The sequence below is a fragment of the Mesoplodon bidens genome (assembly GCF_964165515.1).
Source record: "Mesoplodon bidens genome assembly, chromosome: 15".
NCBI classification, from domain to species: Eukaryota; Metazoa; Chordata; class Mammalia; order Artiodactyla; family Ziphiidae; genus Mesoplodon; species Mesoplodon bidens.
Genome location: NC_138171.1, coordinates 50557008 through 50580032, shown reverse-complemented (window position 1 = coordinate 50580032; position 23025 = coordinate 50557008). Strand labels below are relative to the sequence as shown.

The 23025-nt window shown below is 42.3% G+C and overlaps 1 protein-coding gene across 1 annotated transcript in view; it reads right to left on the bottom strand.

The window, feature by feature from the left end:
• Positions 1-23025, bottom strand: part of DNAH3 (dynein axonemal heavy chain 3) — a 192218-nt gene that overhangs the window by 33648 nt on the left and 135545 nt on the right. The window contains 10 exon segments of the mRNA XM_081255161.1: positions 4893-5091; positions 9463-9645; positions 11623-11839; positions 14008-14173; positions 15393-15879; positions 15881-16060; positions 17348-17491; positions 17737-17893; positions 17975-18014; positions 18017-18079. Of these exon segments, the coding sequence (XP_081111287.1) occupies positions 4893-5091; positions 9463-9645; positions 11623-11839; positions 14008-14173; positions 15393-15879; positions 15881-16060; positions 17348-17491; positions 17737-17893; positions 17975-18014; positions 18017-18079 (1836 nt within the window).

Here is a 23025-nt window from a genome sequence, read left to right as displayed (position 1 = left end):
CTATATGTATACATATATCCCCATATCCCCTCCCTCTTGTGTCTCCCTCCCACACTCCCTATCCCACCCCTCTAGGTGGTCACAAAGCACCGAGCTTATCTCATTGTGCTATGTGGCTGCTTCCTACTAGCGATCTATTTTACATTTGGTAGTGTATATATGTCAATGCCACCCTCTCACTTCGTCCCAGCTTACCCTTCCCCCTCCCCGTGTGCTCAAGTCTGTTCTCTACATCTGCATCTTTATTCCTGTCCTGCCTCTAGGTTCTTCAGAATTTTTTTTTTTTTAGATTCCATATATATGTGTTAGCATATGGTACTTGTTTTTCTCTTTCTGACTTACTTCATTTTGTATGACAGACTCTAGGTCCACCCACTTCACTACAAATAACTTAATTTCATTTCTTTTTCTTGCTGAGTAATATTCCATTGTATATATTTGCCACATCTTCTTTATCCATTCATCTGTCAGTGGACACTTAGGTTGCTTCCATGTCCTGGCTATTGTAAATAGTGCTGTAATGAACATTGTGGTGCATGACTCTTTTTGAATTATGATTTTCTCAGGGTATGTGCGCAGCAGTGGGGTTGCTGGGTCATATGGTAATTCTATTTTTAGTTTTTTAAGGAACCTCCATACTGTTCTCCATAGTGACTGTATCAATTTACATTCCCACCAACAGTGTAAGAGGGTTCCCTCTTCTCCACATCCTCTCCAGCATTTATTGTTTGTAGATTTTTGATGATGGCCATTCTGACTGGTGTGAGGTGATACCTCATTGTAGTTTTGATTTGCATTTCTCTAATGATTAGTGATGTTGAGCATCCTTTCATGTGTTTGTTGGCAATCTGTATATCTTCTTTGGAGAAATGTCTGTTTAGGTCTTCTGCCCATTTTTGGATTGGGTTGTTTGTTTTTTTGATATTGAGCTGCATGAGTTTCCTGTATATTTTGGAGATTAATCCTTTGTCAGTTGCTTCATTTGCAAATATTTTCTTCCATTCTGAGGGTTTTCTTTTCCTCTTGTTTATAGTTTCCTTTGCTGTGCAAAAGCTTTTAAGTTTCATTAGGTCCCATTTGTTTATTTTTGTTTTTATTTCCATTTCTCTAGGAGGTAGGTCAAAAAGGATCTTGCAGTAATTTATGTCATAGAGTGTTCTGCCTAGGTTTTCCTCTAAGAGTTTGATAGTTTCTGGCCTTACATTTAGGTCTTTAATCCGTTTCGAGTTTCTTTTTGTGTATGGTGTTAGGTGTTCTAATTTCATTCTTTAACATGCAGCTGTCCAGTTTTCCCAGCACCACTTATTGAAGAGGCTGTCTTTTCTCCATTGTATACTCTTGCCTCCTTTATCAAACATAAAGTGACCATATGTGCGTGGGTTCATCTCTGGGCTTTCTCTCCTGTTCCACTGATCTATATTTCTGTTTTTGTGCCAGTACCATACTGTCTTGATTACTGTAGCTTTGTAGTATAGCCTGAAGTCAGGGAGCCTGATTCCTCCAGCTCCGTTTTTCTTTCTCAAGATTGCTTTGGCTATTTGGGGTTTTTTGTGTTTCCATACAAATTGTGAAATTTTTTGTTCTAGTTCTGTGAAAAATGCCATTGGTAGTTTGATAGGGATTGCTTTGAATCTGTAGATTGCTTTGGGTAGTATAGTCATTTTCACAATGTTGATTCTTCCAGTCCGAGAACATGGTATATCTCTCCATCTGTTTGTATCAGCTTTAATTTCTTTCATCAGTGTCTTATAGTTTTCTGCATACAGGTCTTTTGTCTCCTTAGGTAGGTTTATTCCTATAAAAACTATTTTTTTAATTTATATTATATTTATTTATTTATTTATTTTTGGCTGCACTGAGTCTTTGTTGCTGGGCGCAGGTTTTCTCTAGTTGTGGCGAGCAGGTGCTACTCTTCGTTGTGGTGCGTGGTCTTCTCATTGCGGTGGCCTCTTGTTGTGAAGCATGGGGTCCAGGCATGTGGGCTTTGGTAATTGTGGCACACGGGCTCAGTAGTTGTGGCTCGCAGGCTCTAGAGCGCAGGCTCAGTAGTTGTGGCGCACAGGCTTAGTTGCTCCGCAGCATGTGGGATCTTCCTAGACCAGGGCTCGAACTTGTCTCCCCTGCATTGGCAGGCGGATTCTTAACCACTGCACCACTAGGGAAGTCCCCTTATAATAACTTTAAATGGCATATAATCTAAAATAATTTTGAGTCACTATGCTGTACACTCGAAATTAACATAATATAATAAATCAAGTATAAATTTTAAAAAATGTGTATGCTCCTTGTGTGTTTACTACAATCTGGCACAGTGCCTAATTATCAGTTTTCAGTATGTATTGAATGAATGTTGCCCCTTATCCCAGTCACAGATGAAGAGGGCAACTGGATCCAGGGGTATGTGCTTTGAATATTCTTTTTCAAATATGGGAGGTGGGTCAGATGGAGCACATTAGGCCCTCCTTGTGATGAATCAGTCCTTCTAGTGAGTGAGTAAGTGAGTGAGGCTGTCTCCAGACAAAGAGTGAGGGTGGGGGAAGCAGCTTGCAGACTTGCAACAAAACAGAAGGCTGTCCTTGGCCTGCCCAGAAACAAAGCAGGGCCCTATTCACCTTAGCAGCCTTCATGATGACTAATAAATGAGTGAGCCCCGATCCCATCCCAGGGCAGTGCTCCTTTTGTTAATGTGTTAGAAAAAAGTCAAACTCTTTGACTCAGGTAATTATAAACCCTTGCTAAGCTCAGGCTCATCAAAAAAAATTGTACTTGAGATATCATATTAGGTACAACAGGTCAAATATGTCCTATTCCTAAAGCAAGATTTGACACCAAACAAATATTTCCCATGAAAGTTTTTTTTTTTTTTTTTTTTGTGGTACGCGGGCCTCTCACTGTTTTGGCCTCTCCCGTTGTGGAGCACAGGCTCCAGACACGCAGGATCAGTGGCCATGGCTCACAGGCCCAGCCGCTCCGCGGCACGGGGGATCTTCCCAGACCGGGGCACGAACCCGTGTCCCCTGCATCGGCAGGCGGACTCTCAACCAGTGCGCCACCAGGGAAGCCCCCATGGAAGTTGTTGTCTGCATTCTAGGAAATGATCTGCTTTGTTTAAATTCACGGCACCCAAAACTAATTTAACCGCTCTTCTGCCCCGTCCCAATGTACTGGCTAAATTCTGTGGATTACATGAATAGTACACAAAATTCACTTCAATTTTAAAATAAGAAAGGTGAATGATGCATCCTGTGCCCACCATCAATGATCCAAGAAGAGAACTGATTTTTTGTGACCTGGCCATGCTTTGCGTATCTCAGCAGTTCTCAATCCTGGCTGCACCTTAGAGTCACCTGGGAGCTTTAAGAAAAATACTAATGCTCAGTCCACATCCTAGACCAAAGGAATAAGAATATCTAGGAGTGGGGGCAGGGGCTTTAGCATTCTTTAAGCTGCCAGGTGATTCCAGGGTGCAGCCAGATTATACCTCAGCTGCTTCCCTAGAGGAGTCTCCTGTAATGTCTGCTCCCTGCTTGTCCATCCTGGTCACCTTTGCATTTCTTCATGTGGTTTTTGGCCTGAAACCAGCCAGGGAAGAGGGAATGCTAAACAATGGGAAGCAGAAGGCAGAGTCTCCCAAATGAGGGATCAGAAATTTCTAACATATCCGAAGGAATCTGGAGGAACAGCAGGACTGTTTGAAGGATACGAGGATTCAAAAGATAGGAAATATCTATCACTGGAGATGGTTTATAAAGTCCTTGTTCAATTCTAAGACACTGGTTTTACTGCAAGATCCTACATCTAATTTGGATTTTAAGAATGAATTTTCACCTATTCATGCTTCTAAGGCTTGATTATATAAGCTTTCCTCTTTCCCTCTCCTATTCCTTTCTCCCCTCTTCTAAGTTTCTGTTTCTTTGTCTTCCTCAGGCCCATCAGTTTCAGTCTTTCCCTCCCTTGCCCCTCCCTGTCTCTCTCCCTCTAATCCTTCACCAGCAGCTCATGTTCCTCCTCACCCCGTCCCCAACCCAGACCTCTCCTGTTCTCTCTGTGTCTTTGTCTCCCTGTCTCTGTCTCTCTTCTTTCTGGTCTCTTTTCTTCCCACTCACTCTCTGTTTTCATATGTCTCTGTATCTCTGGGGGTCTCTGTCTCCATTTCTCACTTTCAGCTTTTCTGTCTCTCTGCCTGTTTTTGTTTCTCTCTCCCGCCCATATCTTTCTCTTTCCGTCTCTCTGTATCTGACATTGTAAGAGTCTCTCCCTCCCTCATTCACCTCCCCACCTTTTGTCTTTCTCCCTCCTGATTTCTTTCCCTCCCAACCTCCCTCTCCTGTTCACGATCTCTTCGTGTCTATGTGCATGCATATGAAGGCATCTAGGTGTCCGGGTCTCTCCCCATTTATTTCTCAGTCTCTATCTCTTTCTCTCCATCTCTCTCCCTCTCTCTATCTCTGTCTCTTTCTCTTATCTTTTTTTCCTCTGGGTATCTCTTTCCATGTCTCTTTTTCTGTTTCTCCCTTATCTTTCTCTCTAGCTCTTTCTGTTTCTCTCTCTTCCTCTCACCCACACACTACTCTGTGTGCTTGCTCTCTATCAGTCCTCTTGTCTCCATGACCTTCATTTTTGTAACGATTTGTAGGCAGGGGCCTTGACTGAGCTTGGCTTCACCCAAAGATGCCTGCATTTTCCTTACTGACTGAGAGGAGAGAGGATGGTGAAGAAACACAAGTGAGCGCACACGCATCCTAGTGCCTTTCTTATTTCCCCCGAGACACCACGATACTGCCTGCAGGCCTGGGGCTGGATGAGCGGGGGTGCTGGCAGCCTTCCTGCCAGGGGAGCACAGCCCGTGCAGGCCGCTGGGTCGGGAGGGGTGCTGGGAGGGGTGTGGTTACCGCTGCCACTGGAGTCTGGCTTCCTCTCTGGTCTCAGTCCCTTCATCACACAGATGCTCTCCATGACCAGCTTGACAGGACCTGGTGGGTTCTGCATCGACTTCACCAGTGAGATGTCTGCTGGGTTCAGGGTGTCCAGTGCAGCGAGTGCAGCTTCCAGGGCCAGCATCGCCTCTGCCACATCCCCTCCACATTCGTTCTGCAGGCGGCACAGAGACAGAAGGGGTGAGTGCCTGGTGCCCGGCACACTGGGGGTGAAGCAAGCTCTGCTCCTGGGGGAAGCAGCAGAAGTGATAAGAGGTGCCTCCCGCCCCAGTGTCCTTCCAGGACACTGCTCCATCCCGGAGGTTTGCATGGCGAGGGTGGCTCTCACAGGCAGCAGGGAAAGCATGCATGCATTTGGGAGCTGTGGTTTGGATGCCTTGGACATTTGAGAAATTACCAGTTTTGCGATCTTAAAAAAATCAAGCTTTAGGTTTTTAACGAATTCCCAAGAGATATATGCAGTGAGTGACCTCATACCCATTGACCAAGGATGGGTTGAGAAGATGAGGTAAAGAATGAAGCCTAGGGGTGAGTGACAGATGGGAAGGGGATTAGGGCAAGTTTGGGGAAGAATAAGGCATGAGGGGTGGGAGAATGTCAGAGATGGGGTGAGGGTCTGGGATGCACTGTAGCTCAGAGATGGGGTAGGCGTGGAGCTGGGGACAGGGTGGAGTTTAAGGCAAGACTTTAAGGAGGAGGAATGGGGATAGAGATTAGAGCTGGATAGTGAGTTCTGGGAAAAGGAGACCGTATATGTTTTGTCCATTATTTCTTTGTTTGAAAACAAAGCTAATATAATGGAATATTATTCAGCCATAAAAAGAAATGAAGTAACAATTCATGCAACAACACGGATAAACCTTGAGAACATTATGCTAAGTGAAAGCAGCCAGATAGACACAAAATGCCACCTGCTTTATGATTCCATTCACATGAAATGTGCATAAAAAGGAAAATCCACAGAGGCAGAAGGTAGGTTAGTGGTTGCCAGGGGCTGGGGAGAGGGAGAAATGGCTAGTGACTGCTAATGGGTACAGGTTTCTTTTTGGGTAATGAAAATGTTCTAGAAGTAGATAGTGGTGACTGTTGTACAACTTTGTGAATATACTAAAACCTCTGAATTGCATGATTTAAAAAGGCGAATATTAATGGAATGTGAATTATATCTCAATTTTTTTTAAAAAAGGGAAGATTAACTTTATAAGATTTCAGAATTTTATAGATTACAGTTGGCCCTCTGTACCCGTAGATTTGGAACCACGGGTCCAGAGGGCAGACTGCAGGGGCTTGAGCATCTGTGGATTTTGGTATCTGTGGGGTCAAGGGCTGGGGGGCGGTGGGGAGGGCTGGACCCAATCCCCTGCAAATACAACTGCATTTAGCAGCTCAATTACCAAATCTTCCTCCAATAACAACAATGAAACGAGGACTCGAGAAGTAAAATGAGTTAGCCAAGGTCACAAAGCTGGTTAGTCAACGAGCCAAGCTCCAACCCTGGGCCCCTGGCTCCCCACTCAGTGAATTTTCTGTTAATCTCCCAGCGCAGGGACTGATCACACAGCCATGACTGAAGTGAAACTTCAAAAGAGAATGTTAAAAGCAGCATGTGTCGAAGTCTATGTCCTGCACGTTTACTGTGATAAGCAAACAAAATAAAGGAGGTTCCACCTTCTTACATACAGGTGTGTGCACATGTGTATATATACACGCGTGTGTATATCATGGATTCTTTATTTGAGGTTTTCTGCTTTTCCTATAAACTTATAGCAAGGTTTTATTTGGCTTCCTTATATTAACCCCCACCCCCAGATGAGCCACGTTAGATGTCCCCAGTATCAAAATGGAGCGTCCTGCTTTGGACGGTAAGAATGGCTCAGTCCCAGGGGCAATTTAGTTTGCCCCTTCTTCAGCCCTAGGATATGTGCCAGAGTGCAAGACAAGGGGAAGGACCAGAGCTGACCCCTGCTGCTTCTCATGACCAGCTTCAGAAAGGGTGTGGTGGCAGAGGAGACTACAGGTATTGGCTCAGCTACATCTTTGGATTCTCAGTAGATCTCAACCATCCCAGGTGCCCCTGGTGTCCTATTATTGATAGTTCTGTGTCACTTTCTTATAATGTGCCAGACAACTAGTGGCCCGCGTTCACATTATGCCTCCCAGTGGCCCGGTAGCTCTGCTTCTTTCCTAAGGGTAAGGCATGGATTCTAGCAAGTTTGTTTGTTAAGTGACTCTAAAAGGCCTCTAATTGTAACATTATCTCTAGCAGTGATTCTCAACCCTGACTCTGCATCAGAGTCACTGAGGAGCATTTAGGACATCCTCATGGTCAGGCTCCACACCCAGAGACTCTGATTCATTCAGTCTGGGTTGGGTCTGGGCATTTGCATTTTTAAAACTCCAAAGCTCTGTTGAGAGATTCCAGTTGATACTCTGGAAACACTGAAAACAAGGCAGGAAGGAACAGACTTCAATGCCCAATAGGGGAATGGCTACTTGATAGGTGAAGCACCTACTTAAAATGGTCATTAAAATGATTATATGACATTTTGGAAAAACATTTGTGATAAGCTGTTAAGGAAATTAAAAAGCATAAAGCAAATTACAATTATGCTATGATTGCAATAACAAAACTATCCATGTGTACAGACAGGAACTAAAGGAAAACTTGGAAAATTGGAAAGGTGTTAAAGCTGAGCTCTTAAAAATTCTTTTGTATGTGTTATGACACCATTTGTTTCTATGATAAAAAATATATATAATTAAAAACTACTTCTGGGCTTCCCTGGTGGCACAGTGGTTGAGAGTCTGCCTGCCGATGCAGGGGACGCGGGTTCGTTCCCCGGTCCTGGAGGGTCCCACATGCCCCGGAGCGGCTGGGCCCGTGAGCTGTGGCCGCTGAGCCTGCGCATCCTGAGCCTGTGCTCCGCAGCGGGAGAGGCCACAACAGTGAGAGGCCCGCGTACTGCAAAAAAAAAAAAAAAAAGACTTCTGTGGGGACTTCTCTGGTGATCCAGTTGTTGAGAATCCGCCTTACAATGCAGGGGGTGCAGGTTCGATCTCTGGTCGGGAAGCTAAGATCTCACATACCACAGGGTGGGGCAACTAAGCCCGCACGCAGCAACTACTGAGCTCACCAGCCACAACTAGAGAGAAGCGCGTGAGTCCACACGCTCTGGAGCCCACATGCTGCACAATGAAGATCCCACGTGTGGGCTGCAACTAAGACCTGACACAGGCCCCTCCAAAAAAAACACCCCAAAAAATAAAATAAAAATGACCTCTGTGGCTTAGCAGTGCACAGAGCAGCAGGGCTGTTTGAGGCGTGTGAAGCACAGTGCTTGCAGATGAAATGTAATCAACTCTGCAGTACTCATGACATCATTTATTATCCTTGTTACGGGGGAAAGAAATGATACATTAGCTTAAAAAGAATCGACCAGGGCTTCCCTGGTGGCGCAGTGGTTGAGAGTCTGCCTGCTGATGCAGGGGACACGGGTTTGTGCCCCGGTCCGGGAGGATCCCACATGTCGCGGAGCGGCTGGGCCCGTGAGCCATGGCCACTGAGCCTGCGCGTCCGGAGCCTGTGATCCGCAACGGGAGAGGCTACAACCGTGAGTGGCCCGCGTACCGAAAAAAAAACAAAAAAAACAAAAAAAACAATCGACCAATGTAAGCAAACCATTTTACTTGGAAGCAAGCTCTTGTTTGAAGAATGGTCAGAAGAATTTTCTAACTGCTAAGTTGAGACACAGGGACAAGCATCTTCAGCTAAGTGCCAAGAGCCCTGGAGTCTGATCCTACCAACTAGCTGTGTGGCTCTGCAAAGTCAATTTACCACTGAACCTCAGTGTTGTTGACTTCTAGACATTGATGGCTGTCATTAGTAAGTCCAAAGTCATTGTGATAATGGAACCGTATACTTGAAAGTGCTTGGGGAAATATATAACATGAACATTAATCAGATTTTCTTCTAATACCTGAATATAGGTGAAGCCCTTCCCAGGACTGTTCTTCTTTGGTATAAGAATTACCTTCAAATGGGGTCCTCTAGATTCAACAATCTGTCATTTGACAAATATTTACTCCACACCTATGACATGCCAGCCACATTTGAGCAAAAACATGATTGAGGTGAAGGAGATAGCCAGAGGGAACAGCCAGTGCAAGGGCCCTGGGATGGGAACATGCCTTTTGTTTGTTTGGGGAATAGCTAGGAGGCTGGTGTGGCCAGAAGAGTCAATGAGGGGAAAGTAATAAGAGATAAGGTTAGATCTCGTTGGGGCTTATAGGACTTGACTCTGAGTGAGATGGAGAGTATTTGTAAAACAATAAAGCTTCCTGGAGAGAGCCAGGTGTCATTTACTAGCTATGTGATGCTGGGAAAGCATCCTTTCAAGCCTCACATTTTTCCTCTGCAAGACGGGCATGACCGTGCATATTCTGCAAGACTTTGTTAGGCTCTAGTGAGATAACAGATGAACCCTGAAAATGCTGATTCCCTTTCTTCTCTCTCAGCAGTTTATACCTTGATTCCTTGAGCAATGGCGGCAGCAGCATTGGCTTCTTCTTCATCGGCTTGCACCAGAAGTTTCTTGGCATCGGCTTCTCGCGTCTCCCCTTCAATTTTCACCATCATCTTAGCGGTCTCCTCAGAGGTCTGAAGGAGTTGGGGTTGGAGGGCAGTCAGTTCTACTTGCATGACGGCCACCTAACAAGGAGAGGAAGGTGGGAGGGGTGCAGGGTCAGCTATGTCAATGCCGAAAATGGCATGGCTGGCAAAAGTTGAAACGATTCTCTAACCTATGATACACGCAGAAAATACTAATGATTTTAATGGTACTGGGTACATATTTGTTGGCTGGAGTTTCTCTCTTTGATCTTTCAATATTTCGTTACTGAGTTCATGCTATGTGTTGTAGTGACCAAGCTCTGTGGTAGGCACTATACATATAACAGTAAACAAAAAAAAATTTTTTTAAGATACAACACTTAAAAAAAGATATCCCTCCTGCATTGAGCCTACACTCTAGTGTTGAGGGCAGTGAAAGACAGAACAAAAGTAAGTTAGGGGGAAAAAACCTCTACATTTTTTAAGGCTGTGAAGGAATCATACATGGCTGAGAGAGCTGGGATAGAAGGAACTTTCAAGGCCATTTTTTCCCAACAGTCTGATGCTCTCTCTCTAGAAAATTCCTGTCAAGTAGTTTTCTGGCCACTGTTTGAACACTCCTATGGTGGGGAGCTCGCCACCTCTCAGGGGAGCTGGGCCATTTTTCAGGCAGCTGAACACATTAGATTTCCTGATAAGGAGCTGGAATTTACCCCCAGGCAGTTTTTCCCCACTGGTCCTGATTCTGCCTTCTAAGGCAGCTCAGATGATTATCTGAAGAGAGTTTCATGACCTTGAAGCCACTGTCCACAGAAAGCCCACATGAGAGAAGAAGTATAGCATGCTGGCCTGATTAGGAACACAGATACTGCAGTCATGCAAACCTAAGTTTCAGTTTTGGCCTCACAACTTGCACCAGCTACTCACGAAGCTGTGTGATCATGGGCAAGTTGCCTGGCCTCTCTGGGTCCTTGATCTCTGTGTGTAATGTGGTGATAACAGTACTTTCCTCATATAGAGCACCAGGCATGTGGTAGGGCTCAAGTAATGTTAATTGGCACCACATTCTCTTTACTGGTCTAGACTGTCTCAGGTCATTTTGCTGCTCAACACAGTTTGCTCACCCTTGTCTGGATAGACTCCAATTTTCAGCATCTCTCTAAAAGCTAAGGACCCTGAACTGGACCCAGCAACTGCAGGAGCCGAGCAACAGAGGCACCCGTGATGTTCTTTCCCATCCCTGTGCTGCGCGTTGGTGGGTCTGCTATACTAAGTGACAGGTCAACCTACTGCAAACCATTCAGGTGCCTGAGTTCTTTTTTTAACGTTTTTATTGGAGTATAAATGCTTTACAATGGTGTGTTAGTTTCTGCTTTATAACGAAGTGAATCAGTTATACATATACATATATCCCTTCCTTAGTTCTTTATTGGTGCTGAAAACCCACGTCTTAATATGGTTTTGTCAAGTGGCTGAAGCACAAATCAGTTACTAATTTATATGCCACGCATTTTGCTAAGGGTTACACTGTGTCACCTCATTTAATCTTCACAATAGCCCTATGAAGTGAAGACTGTTCTTATCACTTCTTTTTATAGAAGAGGGAACTAAGGCTCTAAGCGGTGAAATAACAACTTCAAGGTTCTGTAGCTGATAAGTTATAAAGCTGGAATGTGAGTCCAGGCCCTGCTCTTAACCACTGCCTTATTCTGCCCAGTTCCCCACGAGAGTATCCAGGGCTGGGGCAAGGGTGAGGTGAGTAAGGCACTTGCCTTGGGCACAAAATTTAAGGGGGCTCCAAAACACTCAGTATTCAAGATAAATAGTATTTTACTGTAATGTTGTAAAAAGTTAAAATGAGCTCAAAAAGATCCATGATGAACAAAACATCAAAATCTTAAAGACAGACAGGGCTGGGTTTAGGCCAAGCAAGTGGGGTGAGTTCTGCGAGCACAGGGTCAGAGGCTGTCTTTATTTTATTTGGTGCTCTCTTGACTTCTGCACCTGAACAAGTGCTTTACCGCATCCAATTAGTCTTGGACCTCTTTGTCCCTGTACTATTTTGGCAGCGCTCACCTGTGAAGCGGCAAATTCAAGTTTCTGAAGGCCTGTCCGGTAGCGGTTCCTCATCATATCCACCTCTTGCCTCTTCCTATTCAGGAGCGTCTTGAAGGTTAGGATCAATTCGAGGTAGGAGGTGGGGGTAACATAGTTGTGTCTGCGAAGTGTGTTGTAATAATCAAACGACAGCTTTTTCGCACTCTCCTGGAAATATTTGCACATGGAGATGACCCTGCCGAGGACACAAAGGTGGTTAGGCAGGCCCAACTTGCTCCAGAGAGATCCAGTACAGCCTTGGTTCACAGATGTGAGGATGTGAGAAAGCCACTCACTATGGCCCACTAGAATCCCAAATTCTCTGAAGCATGTCAACAGAGCTCGAGAATAATTGGGGAAGTATATATTCTTACTAGAATGATCTGTGATTAGGTAATTTCTATCTTTAATCACTTTTGTGACTCACCAGGGCTTAAGCTAGAGTTCTTAACATTTGTCAGTCTGGTGAAGCCTCTGGACTTCGCAGAATAATGTTTTAAACTGCATAAAATAATATATAGATGGTTACAGAGGAATCCAATTATGTTGAAAGAGTTTTCAAATTTTTTTTTTTTTTTGCGGTATGCGGGCCTCTCACTGTTGTGGCCTCTCCCGTTGCGGAGCACAGGCTCTGGACGCGCAGGCTCAGCGGCCATGGCTCATGGGCCCAGCCGCTCCGAGGCATGTGGGATTTTCCCGGACCGGGGCATGAACCCGTGTCCCCTGCATCAGCAGGTAGATTCTCAACCACTGCGCCACCAGGGAAGCCCTCAAAATATTTTAAAAACCAAATTTATGATATAGTAATATGTGTGCTTTTATTTATGCATTAAATCAGGGATCAGCAGACTTTTCCTGGTAAGGACCAGATAGTAAATATTTTAGGCTTTGTGGGACGACTTCCCTGGTGGTCCAGTGGTAAAGAATCCACCTTCCAATGCAGGGGACGTGGGTTTGATCCCCGGTCAGGGAACTAAGATCCCACATGCCGCGGGGCAACTAAGCCCGCACCACAACTACTGAGCTCATGCGCCTCACCTAGAGAGCCTGTGGGCTGCAAACTACAGAGCCCACGTGCTCTGGAACCGCATGCCAAAACTACAGAGCCCACGCACCCTGGAGCCTGTGCACCACAACTAGAGAGAGAAAACCCGCACACCACAACTAAAGAGAAGCCTGTGCACCACAACAAAGAGCCTGTGCGCTGCAACGAAAGATCCCGCATGCCTCAGCCAAGATCCCATGTGTCGCAACTAAGACCCAACGCAGCCAAAAATTAAAAAATAAAAAATTTAGGCCTTGTGAGCCACATGGTCTCAAGAGCAACTATTCAACTCTGCCACTGTAGTGTGCATGGCTGTTTCCCAATAAAACATTATTTACAAAAATCGGCTGTGAACTAGACTTGGCCCATGGATCATCATTTGCCGACTGTGGCATTAAATAGTAAGATTGGACAGTAGGTCTAACAACTACCATCATTTTGAAGGAAATGATATATTTGGGGCATCTGTAATGACTGAATGAGTTATGAAAATAACTGTGATTCCTACTGGTAACAAAGTCACACAACCCTACTGGGGTTTATTGCCTACATTCATCATTGAAAGAAATGCAAAGTTATCAGTTAGATGTCAGTGAAAATGAAGATGTACTTTTTCCCCCACTCACATTCACTGTCCCTCCGAATTCTGTTCATGAGCCTATGGACCCAGGTTAAGGGTCTTCTGGCCTAGAGAACAAAGTTCAAAGTTCTTAAAAGCCATGAATATTCTGACCGCTACCTATTTCTTCGTTTTCTGTTCATTCATTTAATAAGCAGTAATTGAACCTACTGTGTACCAGGCACTTGCTAGGCACTAAGGATACAGAAGTATACAGGAAGGTGATAGGACCCCTGCCTTCATGGGACACCTAGAGAGGTCAACAGTTTTAACCCTTCTCTTACTGTAGCCAAAATTCAGTGCTTTTTTTTTTTCGTTTGTATATCATCTGTGCTTTATACAAAAAAAGAGTAAGTTATTTTCATAACAAAAAATCCTCACAAGAACCAGTTTTCATCCCCTTGGCAGCAATATCATCCCTCTTGAGAATGCATGCTCTAAGACTGTTGAAATAGCTATAGTATTATATCCAGGTTCTCATAGCTATGACAACAGTGCATCTCTAGGACAATTCTGAACAATGAAATGTTATTCTTTTTCAGCAAAGATGTTTTATTAAATATCTAAATGTGATTTTAAAATATAAGACATTTTCTATACATAAAATGGTAAGTTTTGAAACAGCAACAAGAATAGAGCCAATATCTAGATTTTCATTTGAAATATTTGGTTGCTGTACTAAAATGCAGCCAACACTTACTCTCTCCGAATATTGTCATCGAGCTCCACATCTTCTAGAAATGTGTTGGCTACCAATTCCAGGGCATCTGTGGGCCAAGAGTGGAACCAGTAAATTGTGCAGCAATTGATCAGGGAAGGGAACATCCGCAGGGGGTTCCGGAAGGCATACCCAATCGGACTCATGGCTAATGAAAAGTAGACTTCGTTAGTTCTCTTTCTCCAAGTCAAGGAGGCTGAAAGGGACAGGCAGGTCTTTCCAAGGATTCTGGTGGGGTAAGGGAGCAGTCATGTTTCCTATTGGCACTCCAGGGTGTGATTGGGAATAGTCAGGATGAGTGCCTGGGAAGCACAGGGGAATCCTGGGATATTTTCAGGAAACTTTGTGATGGGAATTCAGTTTATTACAACACCTTCTGGCTCGTCTCCAGTATCCACATTGTCCCTTCCAGATCCTTAGGGTCACATAGCCAGAGTGGTTTGAGCCCTTTGACCCACGTGCTCTGTTTGTTCTGACTCACAGACATAACAGAGCTGTGGGGCCATCAGCTTGTTTCTGACCCCATCCCCATCCAACCACAAAGGTCGGATTCTATGCCCCAAATTCTGTTCACTGTTTATTTAGACCCAGTGTGGTGGGAGGAAGCATAATGCCCAGGTGAAAGTGTGAGGAGGTCAGTGTGGCTAAAAAAGAAAGAAGGGGAAGCTTGGTTGGAGATGAGAGTGGAGAGGATGCAGGGGACAGCCTGGCAGGTGGCTTTATAAGACTATAGGTTAGGAATTTTGCTCTTTATCCGAATAGAAAGCAATTTAGGTGTTTTAATTTGTGTATGTGTGTAAATATACAATGCTCACATTTGCAATACATGAAAAAAAATCCCCATCCTGACTCAGTGGAACATAAAGGTCTGGAATGGACAGAGTGGACATAGAACAGTTAGAAGGCTGTAGAGGTGAGGTCTGGGCGAGATGGTAGTGGCTTAGCTAATATGAAGGTGGCAGAGATAGAGATAAGTGGGTAGATATGCGAGAGAGAAGGCAAAAATTGACAGGACATGGTAACAAGAGAGAAGTATTAAACATGACCGCTAAGTTTCTGGATAGATTGGAGATATCGTTCATAGAGAGAAGAACTCCAGGTGCTGTTCTGTGAGGTTGCCGGGTAATGTACTAAAAGGAAGGAGAGGGTTCAGAGGAGAATTCAGAGGACTGAGGAGAGTGGAACAGGTTTAAAACAGTTGTTCAGGAGAGTGGAAGTTTCCAAAGGAATTCTAGGCACTGACCCGTGGGTGAGTGAGTGCCTTGGCTGGATCATTCCTGGCACCACTGTAAGAGGAACGGGCTTAAGTCACAGGAGATCCTGAAATACCCAGAGGAAAAGGGCAAACCGAATTTGCTTCTTCTTACCAAGGACAATGTGAAGGTTGTTTTTCACTCTCTCAATAAAGAAGTTACACATAGAAAGAGGAGTGGCTTCGATCTTCTCGCTTTCTGTCCTTGCTGCCATGTGCATCGTCTCCACAAGGTCAGCCTTCTCGTCAGCGGGGAAGATGTTGGGCACGTCTCCCGTGTTCAGAAGCACGTTGATGTCCTCAATGAATGACTCGTCCTTGATCTGGTTATCGGTGAGGAGGAACACAGTACGCTTGGAGGCCACACCGACCTGCAGCATGATCTTCCTCAGGTCCTCTCGCCAGTCATTGCCTGAGTAGCTCTTGGTGAACTCGATCTGGTACAGCTCATATGAGTTCATGAATGTGGACAGTTTGCTGGCACTTTGCCGCCCACTGCCCCCAATGCCCACCAGGAGCAAGTGGTCTTTGTCCTGCTTCAGGACCCTGCATATCCTGGAGATGTGCTCAATGGCGAACCTGAACATGACCAAGGACATGGGGGGCCTTGCTGATCTTGTTGAACTCTTCCAGGTAATACTCCATGACCACTTTGAGTTGTTTTAAGTCAGTGATCTCATCATAGATTTTTTGGTCACTTTCTGGCTTGAAGAAATCTCCAAAGAAGAGGCTACAGATATTATCATCAACTATCTTTCCAGCGGGTGACAGGTGGATGAGGACCTGTGGGAAAGGCAAGTCTCAGCTAGGCATTCAGCCAGTAGCCCCAGCCACCATGGTGCTGGGAGGTGTAGAGGGAGGGAGCAGGGGATGTATTTGTTTCCTCTGAGCATTCTTCAAAGTCATGGTTCATCAACATTTTTTTTTCTTTAAACAAAATATGTGGATCTCGTGGTTGTAAAGACTATGATGAAAGGACATTTGAGAAAAGAGTGTGAAAGCAAGGGTCAATCTGTTTGCTAAGTGATTAAAACATTGGTGGTCAGATTGTAAGATCCCAAGAGGAGGTAGTCGAAAGATGGCATCATTTTTAATGTACTTGTTCCTTCACCAAATAGAAGTGCAGGCATTTCCCTGGTCCCCACTCTGTACCTAGAGTAGAAATGTTTTATTTTTATTTATTTATTTATTTAAATTTTATTTATTTTATTGATTGATTGGCTGAGTTGGGTCTTCGTTGCTGCGCAAGGGCTTCCTCTAGTTGTGGTGAGCAGGGGCTACTCCTCGTTGCGGTGCATGGGCTTCTCATTGCGCTGGCTTCTCTTGTTGCTGGAGCACGGGCTCTAGAGCGCAGGCTCAGTAGTTGCGGGGCACGGGCGTAGTTGCTCCGCAGCATGTGGGATCTTCCCAGATCAGGGCTCAAACCCATGTCCCCTGCATTGGCAGGCAGATTCTTAACCACTGTGCCACCAGGGAAGCCCTAGAGTAGAAATGTTTTAGATGCCTCTTCTTCCTGATATTAGAAACTGGCAGTGCTTTTGCACTTGGCCTCTGGATGCAACATGAAACACTTGCAATTTTTTCTATGGAGAAATCGTAGCTTCTTAAGAATAGAGGTGGAACTAGATGATGCAAATACATAGGCTTAAAACTTCTTATATCAAAATAGAAAAGAGAAAATATTTACAAACGGGAAACCATGACAATCTTTCACTCAGGCTTTACCAGGGCATCAATCAAACCATGAAAATTCATGGTGTATTTATTTCTCAACTCACAAATTAACTGACCTTGCAAATGCATTTTACATTAATCATAAACAATAAAATCATATCATAAATCATAAGTTTGAATGTATCCAAACTTACATGTTACCAGGGAAGTGAAGTGAAAATGGGCCAACTATTATATCACCAAATTGAGTGATTAGTTGGCTCAATACACTGTTTCTTGAGATTCAGAAAGTGGAGCTGTAAGTCTCTAGTAGGAAGACAATCTGAGATCTGAGACTAGCATGATAAAATATTTGGGGCAATTTCTGAGGCCAAATGATCACAGGGTCTGGCTTACCTTTTCCACAGACTGTTTGAAGCAATTGGAGGTGGTTTCCCTCACCGTGTTGAAAAAGACCTGTCTGTCCTCATGATCAATCAGACGGTCATAGAAGACCCGGTAAACCTCATGGATCCAAAGCCGGATAAATTTTTCTACATCCTGAAAATCCAGTTAATTATTTGAATAAATGGCAGGTGGTGACTGAGGTGGTAGTTCTCAAATAGTTTCTAAATCCTGGGGTCGATATGGGGCTTTAATGAGATAATGCTTACAAAATACTTAGCACAATGCTTAGCATAGATTAAATGCTTGATAGAAGTTAGATATTACTCTTATCATTGTATACTCCATGTAGCCAAGGATATCACTGAATGAACTTGATAACAGAAATGATAGCGGCTGACCCGTAGGTGGGTGTGAGGGCAGAGCAATACCCCTTGGATCACCCGTGAGAAGTCCCGCAGGTTAAAGACATAGTGTGACTTGGAGGGAGTTGGCAAGAAATTCTCCACTGCAGCTTTATAAATTGTCATCGTAGCTTGTACCAGCAACTTTCCATACCTTGGGAGGAAGGAGAAGGCAGACCAGTTAAAGAGGGGCCAGAACTGAGGACCCCAGGCCAATAACACAGGAACCTCTTACCTTAAGAACATCACATCAAACCCTTTTCCAAAGTGAAAATCTTGGTTAAAATGTCATCCTCAAAGGCATTGATGGAAATGATATTCAGATGGCAAGTGAATCGTCCTGGAAAACATGCACAGGTATGAGTGTGCATATATTCTCACACTTACCTCCTGGGCCTAGAGATCCTGAGATATAGAAGGGTTTTCCCTCTGCCTTAATGTTCTAGAGCTGTGCTGACCAATATGGCAGCCTTATGAAAATTAAATAACATTAAAATTTATTTCCTCAGTCTCACTTGCCACATTTCAACTACTCAAGAATAACATGTGACTAGTGGTTGTTGTATTGCACAGTACAGATATAGAAAGTCTCCATGATTGCAAAAGTTCTGGTAGTAGTGCTAGTCCAGTGCTCAAGGTTGTTAAAAGGTAAAGGCAATATATGGTCATTGTAAAATAATCAAACAATTCAGAAATACTTCTATAGAAAGTATCCCTTACCTCCCACACACGAAATCCATTCTCTCTCCCCTCCCCACTGTTAGTCTGACATTCTTACATCTCTGTATCTGTATCTATGTACCCAATGTTAGATATCCATATATTTATAGTTATACTATGTATCAGCTTTATTGAGATGTAATTCACATACTATATAATTCATCCATTTAAAGTACACAATTCAATGATTTTTTAGTATTTTAGCTGTGCAACCATTACCACAATCAATAGCAGAACATTTTAATCACCCCAAAAAGAAATCCTTTACCCACTAGCAGTCACTCCCCATTTCCTTGCAGCCCTTGACAACTAATAATCTATTTTTTGTCTCTATAGATTTGCCTGCATATCTTCTTTTAAAAGTATTTTTCTATATAAAGCACAGATATAGAAAACCACACAAAACAAATGTATAGTTTAGTGAATCATTATAAAGTTAACATCCTTACATCTACCATCCATGTCAAGAAATACAACTTTGCCAGCCCTCTATAGAAGCCCCTCCATATATCCCATCCCAATCACAGACCTCTCCATTTCTCCCTCCAAAAGTTGCCACTATCCTGACTTTTAAAGTAATTTCTATCTTGCATCTTTATTAATCATGTGTTCATTTATAGATACGAGTTTAATCCCACTAATTAAAAAAATTGATATGTCTTTTAAGTCTCTTTTAATCTATAGGTTCCCCCCTCCATCCCTTTCTTTTATCTTCTTTTGAATAGCTGGACTGTTTGATCTGTAGAAGTTTCCACAGTCAGGACTTTGTTGATTGCATATTCATGGTGTAATTTATTTGGTTCCTCTGCCCTTCGTATTTCCTACCAATTTGCAGCTGTATCCAGAGACTTAATCAGATTCAGGTTCCATCTCTTTGGCCAGACTATAGGTGGTGGTGTAGTCCTTCATCAGAGGGCACATGATGTTGTCTCTCCCTTTGCAATGTTGGTAGCTACTGATTCTCAATGGCTAGATCCATTAATTCACTGAAGTTTGCCAAATGGTGATATTCTGATTCTATTATTTCTTTTTCATTTACTATATAGTTTATTAAAATATTAGGAATATTTTTAGAAAGGGACACTTCCCCTTCATCTACTATTTGCTTATACAGTGGTATACTTCATATAAGAAAGTCAAAATAAATGCTTGCTTCTTTCCATTTATTTATCAGTTTTCAAGATAATGAACTGTTTTTTATCATCCTCTGAAGATGACCAGCTATGATTGTTATTACTGATTCATAGATTTAAATATCTTATGATATATTTCAATCCATTTAAATTACTATCATTGTTGAAGCTCAAATTTCCCCATATTTGCCAGTTAGAGCCTCCTTGTGCTGTTAACTGAATGCTTTTGACATGACTCTGTAGTCTTTGAAAGCTTTCTCATGATTGGATATATGAAAACGTTACAGGCATATATGAAGACGTTACAGGCATATCTTGTATATTTCCTGCCCCAGACATGCAATAAGCCATTTCTCCAAGAAGCCTGGTTTATTTTAGTAGGAAACTGGATTTCAAGACCACAGTCTGGGTGCTAAGAATTCTTATTGTTAATGAGTTGGTTATTACTTTTTAGACCTGGAACATGAGTTAGTACTGATATTTCAAATTTAGGACTCCGGAGCTTTTTCTTAACTTCTTCTATATTACGTCTTGATTTCCTTTTCTCCACACTGAGTCCTGGTTCTCAAGGACACAAGGACACAATACTATAGTTACTCATTCATATAATCCTACTTTATACATACAACACACTCAGAATAAGAATATACTACCGCCACCAATTACTATAATGGAAGAGTTTAAAACTTCTTGTATGTGCTATCCTCATCCCCCTCCATTTTCAACTGTTCAATGTCTACATCATCAGATCATATAGGCTTTATATGTTATAATCTCTCCCATGTAGTCTTAGTTCAACAAATAACCACATTAAGTAATGCTCACTACCAGTTGTTATATTGATCTCTTTATAGCTATTTTGATCATGTGAAACCCATTTTCTAACAGATTCCTGAGAAAGGGCTTATGGAAATAAGTCTCTGAGTTCTTGCATGTTGATAATAGTTTTTATTTTATACTTGAAGGTCAGCTTTGCTGGCAATAAAAGCCTTGACTCTCATTGTATTCCCTCAAGTATCATAAATATGTTATTCTGTTTTCTCTAGCATAAAGATTGCAGTTGAAAATTCTTAAGATGATCTAATTTTCTTTTTCTTTAAAGTCCAGTGATTTTACTAGTCTTGGTAATGATCATTTTTGAGTCTGTATTCTTAGGTACACAATGTACCTTTTCAATATGTAATTTTCAAAAATACTTTTTTGGGGGGCGCATTTTATTGGATTATAGCTTTTATTATTAGTTCTGTTTTCTTCTTCGAAGAAACTTCGGTTTTCTTCTTTAGACACTCCTGTTAGTTGTATGCTGGATTTTCTCTACCTAACTTTAATATTTGTTACTTTCTCTCAAACCTTTTAGTTCCTTTCTTCATTTCTAGAAAAAAATTTTATTGTGATAAAATATACATAACATAAAATTTACCACTTTAGCCATTTTTTAAGTGTACAGTTTAGTGGCATCAAGCACATTCACACTGTTGTGTGAACATCACCACCACCTATCTCCAGAATCTTTTCATCTTCTGAAACTGAAACTCATTAAGCACTAACTTCCCATTTCCCTCTCCCTAGCCTCTGCTAACAACCATTCTACTTTTTGTCCCTGTGAACCTTAGTACCTCTTATAAGTGAAATCATACAATATTTGTCCTTTTGTAACTGGCTTATTTCACTAACATAATGTCTTTAAGGTTCATCCATGTTGTAGTATGTCTTTATTTATTTTCTGATTTAAAAATTCCTTCTAATTTTTTATTTCTTAAGGCATTACTGATTGTATTTATTCTATTTTTGCTCCTTTTAGTTTTGGCTTCATTTCTAAGGTAACTTTTTCCCCTAATTCTTGAGTTCCATCATTTAATTTCTAAGTTTTTCTAATTCTGATTTATGTCATTCTTTCCTGTCTTGTATTATCTCATCAATGTCTTTCAGATTATTTTGAAGTAATAGATTAAAGTTTTTAAAGTACGTCTTTCTGTTGTGCTTTTGAAGTAGGGGTGTTTTTCTCTATTCTCTTCCTTCCTACATTAATTTTTATGAAACATGACCTCAATACTTTTCTTTGCTCATTTTTATATATGCAATTAGAGAAGGCTTGACTCAGATGGCTTTTCTAACTCCACAAAGTTTCCTTTTCTGTTGATTTCTTAAGTGTTCAAAAATATAGTGACTTGATTTCTGAACTTTCCTGCCTCTGTTCCTCTCTCTCACTCTCATTTTGACCTTCTCTTTCCTTTGTTTCTAGTAATCTTAACTTGCTCAATTCTGATTCAACTCCAGTTTCTCTTCAGTGCAGGGTCTCACCTTGTATGGGAGACCTGGGTTGTTAGTTTAGAGAAATCACAACTGGCTATAATGCTCTAGTCCCTCAGAGCTCACTGCAGGTTCATTGTGCTTACTTGTTACTTGAGAAGGTAAAAGTCCTGCCAACTTCAGCTCCTGTTCTCAAATTGGCTGCCATGCTTATCAGTGAATATCTGTTTGCTACTTTGGGGTTCAACCATTCTCAGGTCTGTTAGCTGTCTCAATACTTCCCTCTGCTTTCTCCCGCACAGATGCAGATAACATGTGGGTCTTGTAACTGCCAGTGGTTTGTTCCCACCAATTATACTTTAGAATATGTGGGGAGTACTCTGCCAACTAGTTTTGTTGTAAATGTTGTTTATAGGTTTTTGGTTTTGCTATCTAGTTGCTCTGTTTATGGGAATTTGGAAAGAGCCAAAAATGATGATTCTGGCACAGTTGCTGCCATTTTTCCCAAAACTCTTTTCAATATATATATATATATGGCATTTTTTTAAAAAAGGAAAATACATGTGTCAGTACATATTATATATATATATATATATATATATATATATATATATATATATATATATACACTCCACTATACTTATGTATTGACATTTGTAGGTTTTTCTTTTTTTAAAAAAAAAAGCCAGAATAATATTTTACACATTGATATGGAACCATTTACAGTTGTGTGAACTTGAGAAATTCACTTACTCTTTTGATGATAAGGATACTAATAGTACTTAATGTTTGTTAATGTTACCTAAACCCAGATCAGTCTTCTGCCAAGCCATACTCTCAACCACCATACTATATTGCCTTGAGCTTCAGGTTTCCCATCTCAGCCCTGAAAGCTGGCAGCTGGTCTGGCAAATATCAGCTAGGCTGTTAGTTCTCCACTGAACACAATTTCATTAAATATCAACATCAGATGATGTCACTCCCTAGCTATGATGGAACAAGATAGAAACAAATTTGCTCTGAAACCATGAAAACTTCCACCCTAGCTAATATGAGTGACTCTACTTCTTTACCAAGCAGAGAAAAAAATTAAGATACCCACTCATCAAATTGTCCCCACTTCTTGAGATTACCCAATCCCAAACAGAGTCCCTGGTTCCTTAAGCCTTTCCTCACATCACCC